The sequence below is a fragment of the Apus apus genome, chromosome 6, assembly GCF_020740795.1.
Source record: "Apus apus isolate bApuApu2 chromosome 6, bApuApu2.pri.cur, whole genome shotgun sequence".
In the NCBI taxonomy this organism is placed as follows: Eukaryota; Metazoa; Chordata; class Aves; order Apodiformes; family Apodidae; genus Apus; species Apus apus.
This window is the reverse complement of record NC_067287.1, coordinates 20521669-20539675: the sequence shown is the minus strand read 5'-3', so window position 1 is coordinate 20539675 and position 18007 is coordinate 20521669. Positions and strand designations below refer to the sequence as shown.

The 18007-nt window shown below is 35.9% G+C and overlaps 1 protein-coding gene across 1 annotated transcript in view; it reads left to right on the top strand.

Moving 5' to 3' along the window:
* Positions 1 to 18007, top strand: part of LRP2 (LDL receptor related protein 2) — a 113437-nt gene that overhangs the window by 2686 nt on the left and 92744 nt on the right. Inside the window, exons 2-3 of the mRNA XM_051623712.1 lie at positions 14959 to 15066; positions 16355 to 16477. Of these exons, the coding sequence (XP_051479672.1) occupies positions 14959 to 15066; positions 16355 to 16477 (231 nt within the window). The remainder of the gene's footprint in view (positions 1 to 14958; positions 15067 to 16354; positions 16478 to 18007) is intronic.

The following is an 18007-nucleotide window of genomic DNA, read 5'->3' as shown; positions in this document are numbered from 1 at the left end:
AAGCACAAAGTGTTAAGAACTTTCTTCACAAATTGACTACAGTTAACATTTTGTAACCTACATATTTCTGATCACTTAATTTTCCTTTGTTGCTTTTTGTTATCCCTTAGGTCCTGATGACCTGCTTTCAACAAAGATGATGTAAATCTTCCAGAAAATAAATGTATTAGTATTAAAAGAATAGAAATTATTTAATAAATAATTTTGGTATAGATTTTTGTTGCCAATTCTGTTAACTTAGTGCAAGTTACAAACCAATGCCAGTGTAATCTTTTTTCAGACTTGCTTGTACTTTCACTGAAGCTCTGGCTTTGCTGCAATTAGTTGCAAAGTACCAAATTGCTATATAAAGGCCAGGGTTTCACTGTACTCTGTAGTTTACAATGTTTAAATTGCTGTTGGCCTCCTGTGTCTTTCTGGTAGATACTCCTGAGAATCTTTTTATTTATCATGCTTCATGAATGGAATCAAAGATAGCAGATTCCTGTTGCTGTGAGTTACATGAGATCAGTGATTGTTTAGCCAGTCTTTTTATGTTCCTTTCTGATAATAACATTTGTGTAAACTTTTGAATTCTGGGAAATGCAAGCATCTCCACTAATAGTCTTTCTCTCTAGGTATATGGTGATTTTTTTTGTTGTTGTTGTTTTATATTGAGTTAAGAGACTAGGAGGTCATAGCTAGGTTGACTTCTAGTATTTGTTTATTCTTTTTTTCAATAACTCATATTTTACTGACTTTTTTTAAGGTTTCTCTCAATCTCAAGGTTAGAAGGCTTTTAATTTAAAATATTTTTTAGGAAAGCTGACTATCTGTTCTGTATACATCTTGGCAAAATGTGATTTGTGCAGAAAAGTTAGTGCGTTGAATTTGATTTACACCCTAAATCTCTGCAATGATAAATCATCAGCTTAAGTGCATCCTAGGCCAATATTACTAAAATTTGTTCCCATTACAAGGTCTCTATTAGACTGAGAAGGAAGGCTATTCTAAGAATGAATCTATATGTTGTGATATCCTATCTCAGAAATCACAATGAACATTTGCATGAAATGAGGCCAGTAATGAATAGGTACAATAAAACCAAGCAGAGAGGAGCTACAGCAACTCCTTCCAGAATGGAATGGAGAAACATGCTTTTCCATCAAGCATTGTTATCTGCAAATTAATAATTAAGTGGTTTTTTAGGCATTGCCTTCACTCAAATCTGTTTAATTTGTCTGCAGGATGATGGACATTGCTGTAGGCGACAGGCCAGAGTCAGTAGTCATACTCCTGTGTACAGCCCTGTGCATGTTTAAATGACAGAGAAGCCTGTCTGTAAGGTTATGCCCCTGCCAAGAGCTAGTATTTGAAGACCTTGACTGAGACTCTCCTTTGGGACTGAGAATTTGGGAGTAATGAGAAGGGAGAAAGGCTGACAAATAAATATACCAATGCAATACGAACATGTAGTTTAATAGGTATTGTGCATGACCTATGAGTTGCACTGCACTAGTGTAACTTTCTTGGTCTCTCTTGGGAGATGTACTTACACAAAATCAAGAGCAAAAATCCCACTGAGTATCTGTCTGCCTGGCTCTGAACTAATTTGTTTCCCAAGGGCTCACAGTTTAAAAGTACCTATTAGTGAAACACATTATAATCTAACACTTTAATTAACAAGTGGTATTTCTGTGCACTGACACACATATGGCTCTTCTAAATGAGTATCCCTCTTTTAGTGCATCTCTTGAATTTTCTTAATAATTGACTGTTTTCCTGTATTCTGTTCAGCAAAGCATATCAGGAATTTGCAAAGTAATCAGCTAAAGCAAAGAATGGGACAAACCCCAGAATTTTAGTTAAAAATTGAAAGCAGTAATTGGATGACACCTGGTTAGATTTAGGTTCTATGCCAAATTCTAGTATTACAGTTAAATAATTAAGCTGCAGGAGGCAAGACAAATAGAGACAGAGCATCTAAGGAGATTTCAACTAAGATAAATGTGTGATATATGCGATGCTTCTATTTCCCTGTAAGACAAACCAAAACCTTCTTTCATATATTGAGCTGATTGGAAATTTGAGTAATGAAATCCTACTTTAATCCAGATTGACTTTCTGTGTGTTTTGCAGGAAATGAGCAAAGATTCATTTTGGGGGAAAGGTAGAATGCAATTTAATTAAAGCCTTTTAATTCTTTTCCTTTTGGGCTTCCTGGATTGACATGAAATCAATCACACTGTTTCGAGCCTTTCTCCCTCCATATGTATCTTCTTGCACTTTTAGATTATTGCCAGATCAAAGCCCAGTGGTCATGGTGTTGTTTTGGTTTTGTTTTGTGTTTGTTGTTTTTTTTCCCCCCCCTCATTATTTAGCACTGAACCTGTAGGTACTTTGGTCCAGATTTTTTTTTATTTATCTGAATAGTCTTATTTTTAATTGAGCAGTAAACAGGCATATTGTAGAAGTAGTTCATTTTCTCATTATGAATATTGGATCAAAGTCTTCCTACAATACTTTTGTTTAGATCTGAGAGCTTGTGAAAACTCTTCAGATAGACAAATACGTAATTTTGAATCCCATTGTGCTATCACTTTTTTAAACAGGAGTTTATAAATATTGTTTCTTCTCTTTTAGATCTCTGCTTAAAAAGTGCTGGAGCCATAATAGTGCTTTGGATGTTTCAAAGTAAATGATACTTTCTAGAAGTTGTCATTGTTGAAAAACATTAAAGGTCCCTTCTAATTAATGATCTGCAGGTTGATGTCTACTTAGACAAGTTGATGTTTTTATTCTGCTGTGGCTAATTAGTGATGATAACTAGAGAATTTGTCAGCTTTCTTTTAATAGCTTACACTGAATGCAGCAAATAAAGGACAGAGCGGTTTTTCAAATTTTTTAAAACTAAAATGTTTCTTTGTATAATGTTATAATTATGCTTTATTCTTAAAGATACCTTGAGCTGTTTCTAGGTGACGGAATAACAAGATTTCTTTGGAGTCAACTCAGTGCAACTCCATTAATTTCAAATAAATTATCCCTGAGTTGTACTGATCTAAATGATAGACATCTCTTTTAATAGCTTATTATTGTTTGAGGTCCATTTTGAAGTCCAGTTTCTTATGATAATGTTCATTTTATTAACTGCTTTTTGCTTCCTTAACTCAGCACACTTTAGAACACTTTAAGAAAATTAAGTTTAACGAGTAAGCATAGAATGTTTAATGGAATGGATAGCTTTTAGCAGATTCCATAAGCTTTTACCTTTGATTTCAAGGCTTCTAATGTTTTCTTTGTTTTGCAATGCTTAAAGTGGATTAGAGATCTGAGGATCACTGTTAAAGCTTGGTTTTGGATTAATGAAATGACATGTATGAGTCGACTGAAATGGTTCTGCTTTTATGACCTGTTCTACTATTTTATGCTTTTAACATGAATAAGTTTGTCTTTGTTTTACAATCAAGAAGCCAGATCTTCAGCAAAAGGGCACTGTTTACAGCAGCAGTGTGTCTGCCCAATTTTCTTGCACAAGCAGGTCATGATACTACACCCTGCTGAGTGAAGTCAAAGAATAGGGACCACTAGGGACTCCCTTTGATGGGGTTTGTAGGCTTATGCTTTTGTGGAGCAAGAAGGATGAGGATTTTAGTTGTGTTCTGCAGTACCTCGAAAAAAAAAAAAAAGTATAGTCCACAAGATAACCCAGGAACCGATACATTAACTGATATATTTAGATTCCAGGTAATAGTTTTTATCTTCAGAAACCACTGTGCACAGTATCAACTCAGATAAATATACCACAGAGAGTTTAGTTTGAGGAAATGTAGGGCCTGCAGAACTGGTATATGCATGTGCATCAATAATCCCCCCCAGGTTTGCACAGAAGCAATAAGTTTACTGTGTAGAATTCATATCATTCAACAATGGTGGGAGACCCCATTTAGAACTAATTAAGCCCTTGTACCTTTTCATCTTTGGGTACGTTTTCATGAGCCAATTGAACAGTTCACTGCTGCTGGAAGTAGGAGGCCCCACTCTCCTTCCCTCTCTCCTCCAGTGTCCCATTCCTATGTTGCTGCAAGCCTTGAGTTTTTGCTGTTTCTTTTGTGCTATCACTGCTGCTCATCGGACCTCTCAGTGAGCTGTCTTCACTTACAAACATGGAGGAAAACTGAACCAGGCCTAGGGAATTAGACGGTTTCCTGATGGCTTAGTGATTTAGAGCAGCATGCAGAAAGATCTGGTGGCTACTGCAGTCTGGAAAATAAAGTGAACCTTGGCATCAAGTGGGAGGAGAGGAACTGGAAAGAGGGAGAGAGACCCCTTTTTCCTATGGTAAGTTAGTGGGTTGGCTCAGCTGACCACACAACCACTGTTTAAGCAGTGCTACCGCTAAGAACTTACAGCAAATGCTGGACTACCATGCTTAGTTACAAGAGTGGTCCCATCAGAGCTGTAGTGAACCAGTGTTAGCACTGCGGGAAACCCTTTTGTAAAGTTGTCCAGTGTAAATAGATGGCTTGACTTGAATGGAAGTGCTCACGTGTTCGCTTTTGAGCGGGGTTGTAGGGCTGTTCTCAACCTGCAATGCAATAAATGAGTTGGACAATAACCAAACACATGGAATGCTGCTACAGTTTTTGCTGGCCTTCTGGCTGAGTTAATAAAAATAACTTTTACTACTCTTAAGGTCTAATAGATTTTTAAACCATTTCATGTGAAACAAACAAGGTCCAGTTTGTGTCTGAAATGAGTGATGAAGTTTGTGGTGTCTTTACTATGAATATATGAGCTGGTTTTATTAGCTTTGCAGTTTTCACTCTTTTGTATGACACCAGTCACAGAATGCACATTAAAGCCTCACTGAAAATGAATTTCAGTTCCTACTACTCAGTAATTGTACCACAGTACTAAAATTCCTTTTGTTACTTCTGCAGTACATGAAAGGAATTTAGTGGAGTAATTAAACTGGGTCTACTTCAGTTGTCAGTCTGAGCCTTGACACATTTTTGTTGGCTGAACCCATAGGAAGTCTGAATAGAGCCTCAGACACAGCTCAGTTGCCTGAGAGACTCAAATTATCACTCTGTTAAGGGAAAATCTTGGTCATTAAACATTGCATATGGAGATACTTACTTTGTGGCCAGCAATACACCAGATGTTTGCAGTCTCCTTCCTAGCAGTAATTTTGGAAGACTGATACAAAGTATTGCTGTGAGGAGGGCGTTACAATTTAAGTGTTCCAGGTCTGTAGGCAAATGCCTGCAGTTCAGTGAGCAATGATTTTATTTGAGTTGTGTGCTACTGCTGTGAAACCTGGGAGACACTGTGTGCCTGTCCTGTGATTTTTTTTGTGCTTGCTTTTGGATGTAAGTACATATATGCAGTAGTCTATGCTCTTGTGTTTCTAAGCATGTAACAAGTGCAGGCCTTGCCGAGCTACATGAGCTAGAGCAGGGCACTCTTTTCTGCTATTCACCTCTGTACCTGGAATGCTTCTTAGGGTAGCTAGCTAATTTAAAGAATTTAAGTACTGTGCCTAGCAGCCACCAGTGAAGGGAAATTGCAGCTGAATCAGGCATCCTTAAAAAATCCAGTTGGGTAAGTAAATCTGACAGTTGTAGAGTTTGGCTGGTTAGGGGAGATCTACTTAAAATTCTTCCATTTGGGCTGACAGGAAGTGTGATGAAGATGATATTTCTAGTATTTATCCTCTTTCGATGAATTCAATGACTTCGTCTTTTTAATTTTATAAACTCATTAGAATTATTATTTGGGAGAAAGGATTTTTTTTTTTAATTATTTTTTTAAACAGAAACCTGTAAAGAAAATATACCACATTTAAAAGTGAAAGCCAAGGATGTTTTTATTCTCATTGTTCATTTTGCATCTATTCAGATAAAGTTGCATTTTGTGTAAGCACACTGGACACCACTGTTGTTTCAGTTCAGGTGATCCTTCCTTTACTCAGGTCTGCCCTAGCACAAAAAATTTCCTCTTCAAGAACCTTGATAGAGTGACCAGCAATAGCTATTAGCTGCTAGGTGAAACTGAATCACTACTGAATATAGGAGAAACATGATGAGTGTCAATGCATCTGAAGAAATACATGTAATTTCTAATGTCACCAACACAAGTAAGTAGCATTATCATGTCTGTCTGGGCACACTAGGTGCTTATAGCATAGGATCTATCTATATTGTACTGACTTCAGTCTTTCTGCTTTTCTGAAAATTTTCTAACATGTATAGCTGAAGCACCTGTTGCTTTCTGTGCTTGCTGTGTTTATTTTCTGTAAGGGAAAGTGGTGTATTTTTTGCATGACAGGTTGCATTTTTTATTTAATAACCTGTGAAATAATATTCTAGTAAGGCTTACGATTTGGCAAAGTGTTACATGTTACATAGCAATTTTCAATCCAGCAGTAATGCATAACAAATATTAAAAAATTGAACAATTTCACTGTCACAAGCTGGATTGGAAAGCTCATAGCTGAGCCTGATTCTTAGTGCTACAATGACTCAACAGCTTTCAGGATAGCATGACTATACTGAATGCAGCACACCACCTCAGCATGGGGTCTAATTTTGAGAACAAACAGCACATTGGTTGGAAAATGTCTTTGAAAACATTACAGTGTTCAAAATGAGAACAGCTTACTGAGAAGGTTGTTTTATCATCTGCTACTGCATCTCTCAGACTTTTTCATTGGTATGTACTGTACATGTTCTCTCTAAGTTGTTTAAGCACTTATTTTTATTTTTCACATACTGTGTCCTTGTAAATACTTCCTAGTCTTGAAGATTTTCCCCACTTGGTCATATTTCCCCCTCACTCTGTTACCCAATTGTTATTCTACAGCAGCCTTGGGGCCGTTAACAAGGTTCATTCTTATGAAAATGCTTGGGATGCTTCCTTCTGTGAGTAACTGGGGTTGTCTTTATTTCTACTGTGTTTGCTTATTCTTCTTCCTCTTTATGTCATTTAGTCATTTAGAACAGATTTTTGCATATTTAATGTACCATTCATGAAAAAGACCCATCTGGGATTTAGGCAAGCTCAGTGTGTTCTGCCCTAGAAGTCTGAAGTGCTTGCTTCACTCACCCAGCTGATACAATCACAATTGATTTATGTGGATTAAGACACCTAATGTCAAGACAACTAGCTGAAGTTATCCAATTTGGTGCAGAACGTGTTATTTATGTGATGTGCCTGGAATAAATTTTTATATTGTGAAGGCTGACAGATAATAACTTCACTAAATTCTCTGAGAAAGGAGTACAAATATTTTTTATTAGTCTCACATAGGAAAATACTTTATATATAGTTGGGGTTAAAGAAAGTGTCCAACCAAAATTAATGGCTGATGCTCAGTTATCACTGGAGTATGAGAAATTTGGCAATGACTTAAATGGAAAAAGGAACCTGGTCTGTTCAATATAAGGAACATCTACTTTATCAGTAGGAAAGAGTATCACTTCCTGTCTTACTAGAACTAGCCCTTGCTCAAAAGGATTATTTTTTTCCTGCCTTGTTATAGGATTAAGAAGATAGTAAGAGTTTATTTGTTGCTTTTTAAAAAGTGTGTGAGTTGACACAAGAATGTAAAAGAACTTTAGTTTTTATTAATTTGCTTATAGTACCGTATGATGGTAAAGACACGCAGTGTGGATATGTGCTGTTTGTGAACATGTATGATAAATAAATTGTCCTGGATTGTAAATTTAAGACATATTTTTCATATTTAGATTCAGTGTGAATAATTTTAAAATATTGTACATATATATGTATTTTTATTTTTTCCAGAATGACTGATTTTGATGTGATAATGTAGGAGCAATATTTTGTTCAGAGTACCAGAGCTATAGGAAAAAAAATAATTTAAAACGGAGAGATTTTTTTGTAAGAGGTCCATATGTGTTTTATCAGAAAATTAGGAGTTTGTTCTCATTATTATTAGTTTGGACTTTTTTTTTTTTTTCAAGTATAGATTTGTTAAAATTAGTTTATAAACAATTTCTATTTTTATCAGGCTATTTGCATTCATTGCTTTTTCAATTAGAAAAGCTAAAGTAAAGTAGAGAGGATGAGGATTATGAATATTTTTAACATTGCTAGGAGGCATTTACAGTGTCATTCCTTTGAACTTGATGTCTGCAGGAGACTTGAACCCTTTTTTCTTTGCAGGAAAGCTTTCCTGCTTAGTTTCAGTAGATTAAAATCCTGAATTTCTTTAATTCTTGGATTTATGTTGAGGCATTAACAGAAATGAATCTGTAGTCCTTTTATAACTGTATTAACTGAAAACAAATAGTTTAACATAGAATACACTAATTTTAAGTACTTTTAAAAAAGATTTTGCATGTGAGTATTACTAAAAGGAGATTTGATGCTTTAGTTTTAACAATTATTTTAGTTGACGAGTGTCTGTGTATGCAAGAGCATGCAGACACAAAGCACAGAGTATAATGTACCTTTTGCTGTCTTCAGTCTTACGTTGTGGGGTTTTTTTTACTACTTGGCAAATGGTTTTTGAAAGGGAAACCATAAAAATCTGCTGTTGCTGCAGTGGAACATGTTATTTCTAAGTCCATGCTGAAAGACAAAACTAACTTTTGTTCTTGAATTTGAATGTGCTTTTTATTAAAAATCAGTGAGCAAAAATTGAAATTATAGATACTGGGTTCTACTCTGATAGGCAAGATCCATTTTTTACAGCTTCTGGTACCCGTCATTCCACTGAACTCAGGACTCAAAATATCCTCTTCTATGTGTGTGGAATATCTAAATCATTCATCTGAGATAGAAATAGACACTGCATATCCAGGTAGGTGTAAAGATAGAAACAAATGAGCAAAGATTAACCATTCTCTTCCATTTTCATTCCTCTCACTGTTTTGATATCCATTCTTTTTGTAAGTCAATAATATGTAAAGTTCCGGTTGTGAGTGGATTTTTAGGCAGAAGGGCTTGAAGTGTAATTTTCTGCTGTTTAATGGAGCAAAAGCTATTTTTATTCTTTTCATCAATGAGTTTCTGCAGTTTTTGAGGAAGCTGTGCAGCTGGGGCTTGGTACCAAAATCTCTTAGTCCAGTTATTGTCAGTGGAGAACCAGATCTGTTGCTTCAAGTTCAGTCCTTTATCATTTCCATACCCCAGCCCTCCTGCCCCCATAAAATAATCTGAAATAATCTGCATTATTTGCGTACCAGCAATTTTTATAAAATATCTGTATCTTTGCTTGGAGGCTAAGGAATGCTTATCATGTTAAATTAAGTCATAATAATGGACTCAAAAACAGTGTAGGCAGCTTTTGTGAAGAGTAGTGCATTGATCGCTGTTAAACACACCAGAGTGAAAGATGAAGTCCCTGGCTAGGAATCCTTCCAACATCAACTAGTAGGAGGTTGGAGGCCCCTCCATAGGAAGGATCCAGATGTATGTGCCTTGTTTCTTGTCCTAGTAAATGCACCAGCAAAACTGAGTGTGCCTGTCATGTACTGTGACTTCTTGGAATGCTACTGGGGAAATAGTAGAACATGAATATGCATTGGTGAAGGAAAGAACCTTTGCTTGTTGACAATGGGGCACCCATATGAGTTCAAATGCCTGTCATCTTTATGCTGCAATTTATCTAGGATATGAGCCTTCTTTTTGTTAAGTGCTTGTACAATGCAAGGAGAGTTTTTGGTCAAAACGTGAGTCTGTAGATGCTAGTTTACTACTAATAATCTTGTTATAATATGTATTTGGATAATTCAGTAACAAATCCTACACTTCCCTGTTATCATTGTAACTGCAGCTGTTCCCTTTTCAGATTGTTGCTTAACTAGTCCCCTGTCCATCTGTCAATCTGTATTCAGAGATCTTGCATCCATCCAGAGTGGGTGCAGACTCACATTTGTACTGTCTTTTTGTTGATATTGTCAGTTAAAATTATCTTTCTAATATAATCTCGTGTAGAGACTTGTAGGTACAAAAGGCATTCTGTGTTGCAAGATCTTGAAGACTAAAGATAAATCTTGTACTCCTTTCTGTAATGCCTATAAGTGCTGGTTTATTTGTTTGTGTGTGGCTTTTGTTTTTTTTTTAGTCTGAATAGCTTGTATAAAAAAACAACCCAGCATTTATAGGTATTACAGAAAGGAATACAACAGGGCATTTTACAATAATAAGCAAAGGTTTTTCCTGAACTATGGATTTTGCTTCTTTCTTAGTGTGGGGGAACAGAGATGGAATTTCCAGAGGTTCAGCTTCCCCTCCCTGGGCATTCCTAAACCTCAGGCTATTTGACATGTAATTAACCTAGGCAAAAATCTGACGTCAAAGCATATGGAAGGTAGTTCTCCAGGATTCTTCTACCTGCAAGACAACTGGAATGGGCTGTTCAGTTTGGGGGTTGAATGGCAACAGAGAGTACCCTTTTCTGGAAGGCAGAAAGGGAGAAAAGAGAGCTTGTCACATATTTTTCTTTTTGCAAAATTTCTGGAAGAGGCTTGTAATGTACAGTTAGTTTGTGCTTATTGTTGAAAAACTGCAGATGTTTTAAAGGTGGAACTTGTTAAGTTGAAAAGAAGCAACTGCCTTGAAGAGTGTTACTCTTTTAAACACAAATACCTGTTGAGAGAGAGAATTCCTGAAGTGTAAAGTAATTGCAGCAGTGTAATTTTAAATTTTGCATGGACAGTTTCAGAGTGGTACAGTCTGCCATGGATTTATTATATTCTTATTTCCTTTCTTTCATTCAAGCGTAACTATTAAAGAAGTTTTAGTAGTTCTCAAAGTTACTGTGAGAATGAGGAAGAACCAATGAATGAGGAGTTTTGGCCTATTCTGTATTGTCAGAATAGACATTCATGGTGCTTTTAGCTGTGGATGACAAATGTAATTCTATGGATTTGTAGTCAAAGTTAAAAGTATGAGAGAATGGGCAGGTAGAAAATGATAAGAATTAGAAAAGACTGGAACTGTTCAGAGAGGAACTGAAAGGAGACTAAAGTAGTGCAGAGTGGCAGAGAGTAAGGCAGTACTGGATTCCGTTGTAAACCAAACATAACATTCTGGTTTTAATAGAAGAAGATTGAATTTAAGCTTTAACTCTCAATCTATATATTTCTACTCAAAAACATTGAGGCAAAGGAAGCACATGAGAGGCTGAGGTTGTAAGGACTGCCTTCCTATTGAAGCCTGTAGCCCTATGGTTTAAGCCATTGTGCTGCAAAATGTCTGAAGCTATTAACCTCTCTCTCTCTTCTGCTTGAGTTCCATGTGACTTAATGTGACATTGAGTAACATTTATTGGTGGTGTGAAGGTTGACTACTATCCTCTAGTGGCAGTGAACTTTGTCTTTGGTAGTGATTTAGCTTAGGATACTTAATTGTTATGCAGGCAACACTTGTTGGGCAAAACTTGTTTTGCAGAACATAAGGCAGTTGTATTGAATAGGGGCTGTATTGTATTATTGTCTTTAGTAAGAGAATTCTATTTTTCAGTAAATTAAAACAACAAAAAAAGGTATTTAATTTGGTTAGTATTTTTGTTCAATCTTTGCTCTGACAAAATCACTATTATGTTGCTTTATTCCAGTGGAAAATGACTGCTTGGCATAATCTTTGTGTAAGGAGCTTACCTAGAGCCAATAAAATAAAAACCACCAAAATTTCAATAATTTCTGAATTTTTGACTTTCAAAAGTCACCTAGATTCTTTTCTGTTTGCAAATTTTAAGCATGGCAGTGAAAATATGTTGCTTTACTACTTGTTTTTAAACATGGTGGTTATTTCTTCCAGAAATCCTGCTAGCAGGATTCTGTTTGCCTGAAATAGATGTCTAGTTTTATCAGCATCTGTCAGAGTAAATCACATTTTCTATGGAAATTAGCTCATTAGTATTAATTTTTGGCAATGTCTGACTGATTCGTGAGCTGCAATGCCATTAAAAAAAGTAATAATATCTTACTGAAAACAAAACCTTTCTTAAAATTAGTAATGACTAATCATTCAGTGAATCGAGGCTTCAAATGATGGCAATAAACAAGTAGATACCCTTTAGTTCTGACAGTCCCTGCTCTTTCTGAATTCCTGGTGCCACAGGCTCACGTTGCGTAGCATATGCCAATGGAAATAGTCCTTTTGGACTCCCCATGCTTCCTCTGTGGATCATTACTGGTCAGTGTGAGAAATACCTGCAGTGTTCTTACTTAATACTCTTCAAAATATATAGCCACATCCATAGTAACTAAGTCACAATTCTTCACATCTCGTAAGTTTCTGGTACTTGCTTTTAGCAAAATATGTACTGTTAAGTTTTGAGAAAATGGCCTCTCTAGTTGTCTGTAGTAACAAACCTGGTTATTGCTGACATGGTTATTTTTCTTTCATTCTGGATATTTCTCCTGGGTATTTCTAGCCATAATTTTGTAATTGCACATTTTCCCCCTGATCACTTTCTCCTTTATCAACTTCAGAGTAGTTTTTATTCACAGTTTAAATACAAGAACCTTTTTAGAACCTTGTCAAGAAGTGCCCTTGATCTTGTAGATCACTGTTGTTTCTTCCACATTACTTATTTTGAAATGTTGTCTTTTAAATTAATTAACATAAGTATCTACTATATAACTTACTTTGTTCTAAAGATAATATAGAATGGTGATAAGTGAAGTATCAGTCTTTATTATTTTTTGTAGATGTTTGAGCTCCTTGCCTTCAGTTGTTAAGTAAGCATGGAAGGTAACATTTACAAAGCCCAATGCCATAACTGACAGGTCTGCTGAAGAATTGCATAGACAAACACTGATACAGTGCTTATTGTATGTAGGTGCAAGCAACTTAAACTATAATTTTCAAGGTATTACAGAGTGTAGGAGATCGCTTGTGTTGTTTGATTTGCAAGTTTTCTGTTAACAGTCAGTTACCGTTTCCCATACTGTACCAACACTACTATGTTTATAATGCTCTAAAAAGTTTATCAGTGTTATCTCCTAATTTTTATCTCTATAGAGGTATGTTTGACTACAGTAACTTTTTACAAGATAGGCAAAGAAATTAGTGTTGAACAAAGTGCTTGAATTTTTTTTTGCCAGTTATTACTTAGAAATAATATACAAATTGCTTGTTTACAAGTATCTGTTTCATTAGAAATTCTAGTAATGTGGATACAGATTTATTTCTGTATAGTAGCTTCTTTTTAAGTAGATGGCTTTTAATATTGCAATGGTTTTGAATAGCAATAATGTAGTAAATACAAAAGGAGATTTAGAATTTGGTATGCATGGTAATTCCTGCTGATAAATGGAGGTTTACTGTATTTTGTTTATTAGAACTTTAACGTCTAATCTCATATGGAAATGTTGCCTTGTAGGGCAATATTCAGGGAGACGGCATGGGATTCCAGAGTGAACTTGTACATTCCTTCAGGGCATTTTTGCAAGGGAGGTTGTTGTGTTTTAAAGGTAGTTGATAAGAGACCTGCACCACCAACCCCAGACCTGCACCACCAACCACCATCATGCATTAGTCTATGGAAGGTATTTGGGTGAATATACTCCTGTACCACTCCGTACCACCATTTATCCAAGTGAAATTTTTGACCATTTGCAGGATACATTATAAATCAGGATGTCACTACCAGACAATCAGATTTGAACATTCCTTGCATAAAGTAGCTTGCCTATATCCCTTAGGAATACATCACTTAACTGTGTTTATGTGACAGTGTTGATATGCCTGGTTTTACATGAAAGTTAGGGTAGCATGTTATTTATGTCATTGTGAATTCAAAATGTAGGTGGTTTGGCTTTTTGTATACTGAAGTTGTCTTCTCTGGACGAATCACTCAGAATAATTGAAAGTTGTAGTTTTATCATATGGCTATTAATTAAATCAGGAAAAAGTTTTTTTTTTTTTTCTTCTTCAGAGTTGAGCTGTGCTACTACCTTAGGTTTTTTCAGTGTTCCCTTCTCTAAGGTGCTGACAACAGATTAACATTGAACAGAGCTCTGTTGAACCTAATGATGTTATACCTCTTTGTTTCAGGGACCTATAAAACTGTTCACTCCCTTTTTATGAGGCTGCAGTCACAACAAAAGGCCATAAACAGTGCATTTTCTCTTTCCTATGGGACTAGAGGTTTCTTTAGTCGACTCTAATAAGGCTCTAATCCAGCTGCATTTACACCTGGGAATGGACACTGCTTTATCAGGTCTTAATCTGTAGTAGGTCAAGCAGGAGGGAATGACAGCAGGACAGCTTTTGATCAGCCATAAATGTCTGAATGCTTATTTTTAAAAATTATTTGCTATTCAAATGTTGACTGAAAACATACTTTCCTGTATTTCAGAGGAAAGATTTTAAATATTAGGGCACTATTTACAAAAAACACCACAAACCAAAACCAAGGTCTTTCTGTAGTTTCAAGCGGCCACTGCTGAATCAAGATTTCCACATCAGCTAAGGGGATAATAATGATGATGATAATAATAATATTTTTTATTATTATTATTAAACCTTAGGGACTCTGGCATGACTAATGTTTAGCCCTTAGAAATAAAATGGAAAATCATGCCTGGCTTTTTTTTTTAGGTCTGTGTTGCTTGTGAATTTAAAATTGATACATTCCAGCTAAATAGACTTCTGTAGTGTAGGTGCTCCTGTGAGACTTGCTTGTGTTAGTTTTCCTTTTTTGTTTGTTTGTGTAATATACAAATATTAAAATTATGGAATTTTTCTAGCAATTCAATTGGGATATATAATGTAAGATTTAGAGATGGTTCTTTTCTTTTTTTGGTTGACTGGATGTGTAGAGAGATTTTATACGTATTTATGTATTTATTTATATTTTTGTATTATCATAATATTATTTTCTCTCCATGCTGTAAGGATGGATGGATTACATTTGTTTGACAGGAATGCGTTCAGCTGTCTGTTTTTTTGTGCTGGTACTGCTAACGTGTCTGTTCCTCTGCTTTACCACAGGATGTGAACGGGGGCAGTTTCGCTGTGGAAACGGTCGCTGTATTCCTGCAGACTGGCGGTGTGATGGAGCTAGAGACTGCTCAGATGACACTGATGAAGCTGGTTGTCGTAAGTGAAACAACTATAGAGCAACTTTTTTGTAATATAAGAAATACTGAGACCCCAGGGTGCTCAACTGTATCTGTGGTACAAGAATGAATACTGGAGGGGGAGAAAACTCATAGTGGTCTTGAGATGACTACAGAATCTGCTCTATTTCTTGAGTCCATTGGCTTTAGTAGTCAGAAAATCAAGTAGTGTTCAACTTCTAACATGACTTAGCCTTCTCTTAAAAATCTGAGTGTTCAATAATGCTGTTGTGTTTTATGACTAATGGTCTAAGTAGATGTAGAAATGTATTTTATTATTGCAGTTCTGAATATTGGATGTACATACAGCTACCACCAACATCACTTGAGTTCTAAATCTTTGGATCTTTCAGGCTGTAGACAACAAGCTGTACACACTGCACCTTGAATAGAGTCTTGGTTAGTGGTCTCAAGTTGGTCATGTTATCCTCAATGCCAGCAGTTCAAGGGCAGCAGTTGTATTCAGACATGCAATAATATCTATGCACAGAGATTCTCTCAAGCTGAATGTAAAACTTGTGAAAATGAAGAAATTCCACCTGCAGTCTCTTTTTCAGGAACTTCTCTGCAGTTAATCTTCTTGGTTCTAGTGTTCCTTGAGGTCTTGTGAGCTGGCACTAGTGATTCTTCCCAGGAGTGTTAACTAGCATGGAATAAGCTCCAGCACAGTTTTAAACATTTGTTTTTATCTTTCTCTTTAATGGCTCCCTGCTGTTTGGTTATTTGAAAAGTACATAGTGGAGCTAGGATAACACCACTCAGATTGTTCTGACCTGACCCTCACTTTTGCCTCATGAATTCAGAGAGAAGCATTGTGAGCCTATTTTGAAAGACCTTCTTCCTACTAGGGATAGAGCACCTCAGGTGGAGTGAGAGCAGTTGAACAGACCCTTTGTGAGACTAGGGAAGCTAGCATCACTCCATATATAAGTGGAAAATAAAAAGGCTCAGTCAGATGGCAGTTCAGAGCCTTCAGCTTTTGTTCTGACCTGTCTTCTAGTGGAGCGGGTGGCTCCAGGGGAGGACACAAAACTGAAGATTCATATGCAGGAATTCACTAAATTTTGCCTTTGAGCATCCTTCTGCTGGCCCACTTTGCCTTCCCTGCCAGTCCATTTTCTTTGGTTTGTCAAATGCTTCACATGTTTAATGGAAGTTACAGTCAATTAATGAACCTGAAGTCTTCTTTTCTGTTATTACATTGTTTTCTTTGAAAGTGCTTTCCCAGATGACTGTGAAATGACAATTTTTTTCATTGCATACGCTAGCACAACCTACCTGTGAGGGAAATCAGTTTCAGTGTCAGACTGATGGTGAATGTATTCCACAGTCATGGGTTTGTGATGATGAGGAAGACTGTGAAGATGGCTCAGATGAGCATCAACAATGTCGTAAGTATTTAAGTTCTAATGTTATGTCAGCTTTGTGAAATAAGGTAATTCACATACTTAGCATATTAAGAACATACAGAAGCTAGCCTACTTTACATTCGGCTTTTACCAGAAGAGTTTCTCTGAGGTAGTTCATAGAAATTAAAGAATCTGAAATAGATAATATACAGAAAATCTGTCCAAAAAGACATCTCTAGGTCTTGAAATCTGAAAATTACTGATGTTCACTTAATCAAAAAAGAGAAAAAAAGGAGAAAATATACATTGTGTTATAGTCGATACAAAATATTATAGTTTCAAAAATGGTGAAATATACATAATACACTATCTTAGTCACAGAAAAAGCTCCTTTATTCATTGCATAGTAAAATTCACACTGGCATCGCAGAATAATAAAAAAGAAAATGTTTATTTCTAGAAGATTTTGAAATATATATAGAAAAGGAGCTATTATCAGACAGTTGAAGTAAACATTGCTAAAAATTCCTTTGCCATCTTCAGTGATGCTATTTAATGGCATTATTATTGAAAATGACCAGAACCATTCTTTCTCGTATTCAGGTAGGAGGAATACTGAAAGCCCTGGTATGGGGTGAAAGTCTAGTCTTTCATTATCATTTGGGCAACTTAGACATTGGGCATAATTCCTATCAGTATTTCCCTTTATTATGCTAAAAAGTATTAATCGTGTTTGAATTGCTCTTTTAAACTGAAGTGCTTAAAAGAAGTAATTTAGCAGCCTAACTGCAATAGCCAAAAGCTCTTTCTTTTTTGTGTATTGATAGCTACTAATATTACTGTTAATCTTATTTTTGAATTTTGTGACTATGCAGTTTAAGGGCTACATACAGTTATATATGTGCCAAAGTTATGAACAGTGAGCTGAGATGATTATTGCACCAAATTACATTCTCTGTAGACAGGAAGAACAAATGTAGTAGTGTCCTAAGTAATTGATTTCCTGCTAGTTCTAGTATTAGAAGCTATTTGAAGTGATGAAAATAAGAATAATTCATTTTGCTTTTGATTCTATGTGTTATTTTTTATAACTTCATGAAACTGGACAACTTAGGAGCTCTTCACTAATGTTTTTTGATTCTGGGGAGGTTCACATGTTTAAGTTTTGGAAGGATTTTGTTCACAGACTTGATTTGCGCTTTTATATCTTCATACTTGTTCCCACTGAGGATGGAAAAATTTGAACTAGTGTTAACTGCCTTTTGCTCTCCTCTCCCTCTAAGAAGGTGTCAGCACAACTGCTGGTTATGTTTTAACTAAAGAATCTGTAGATGCAAAACGAGCCAACAGCTCTGAGTTAACTTTTGAACTGGATCACTGTAACATCTTTCCCCATGTACTAGGTAATCATGCATGTTAGTAGCTGTGCGGTGACACTGTGTGCTGCTGGTTTTGAGCCATCTCCTCGTATTTGTCCTTTCTCTTATAAAGGGGCTTTTTATACTTGTGAATCCTAAGGGAGATTTTTCTTCTTAAAATTTTTTTCCTGAGAAAAATTGCTGACAGCTCAGG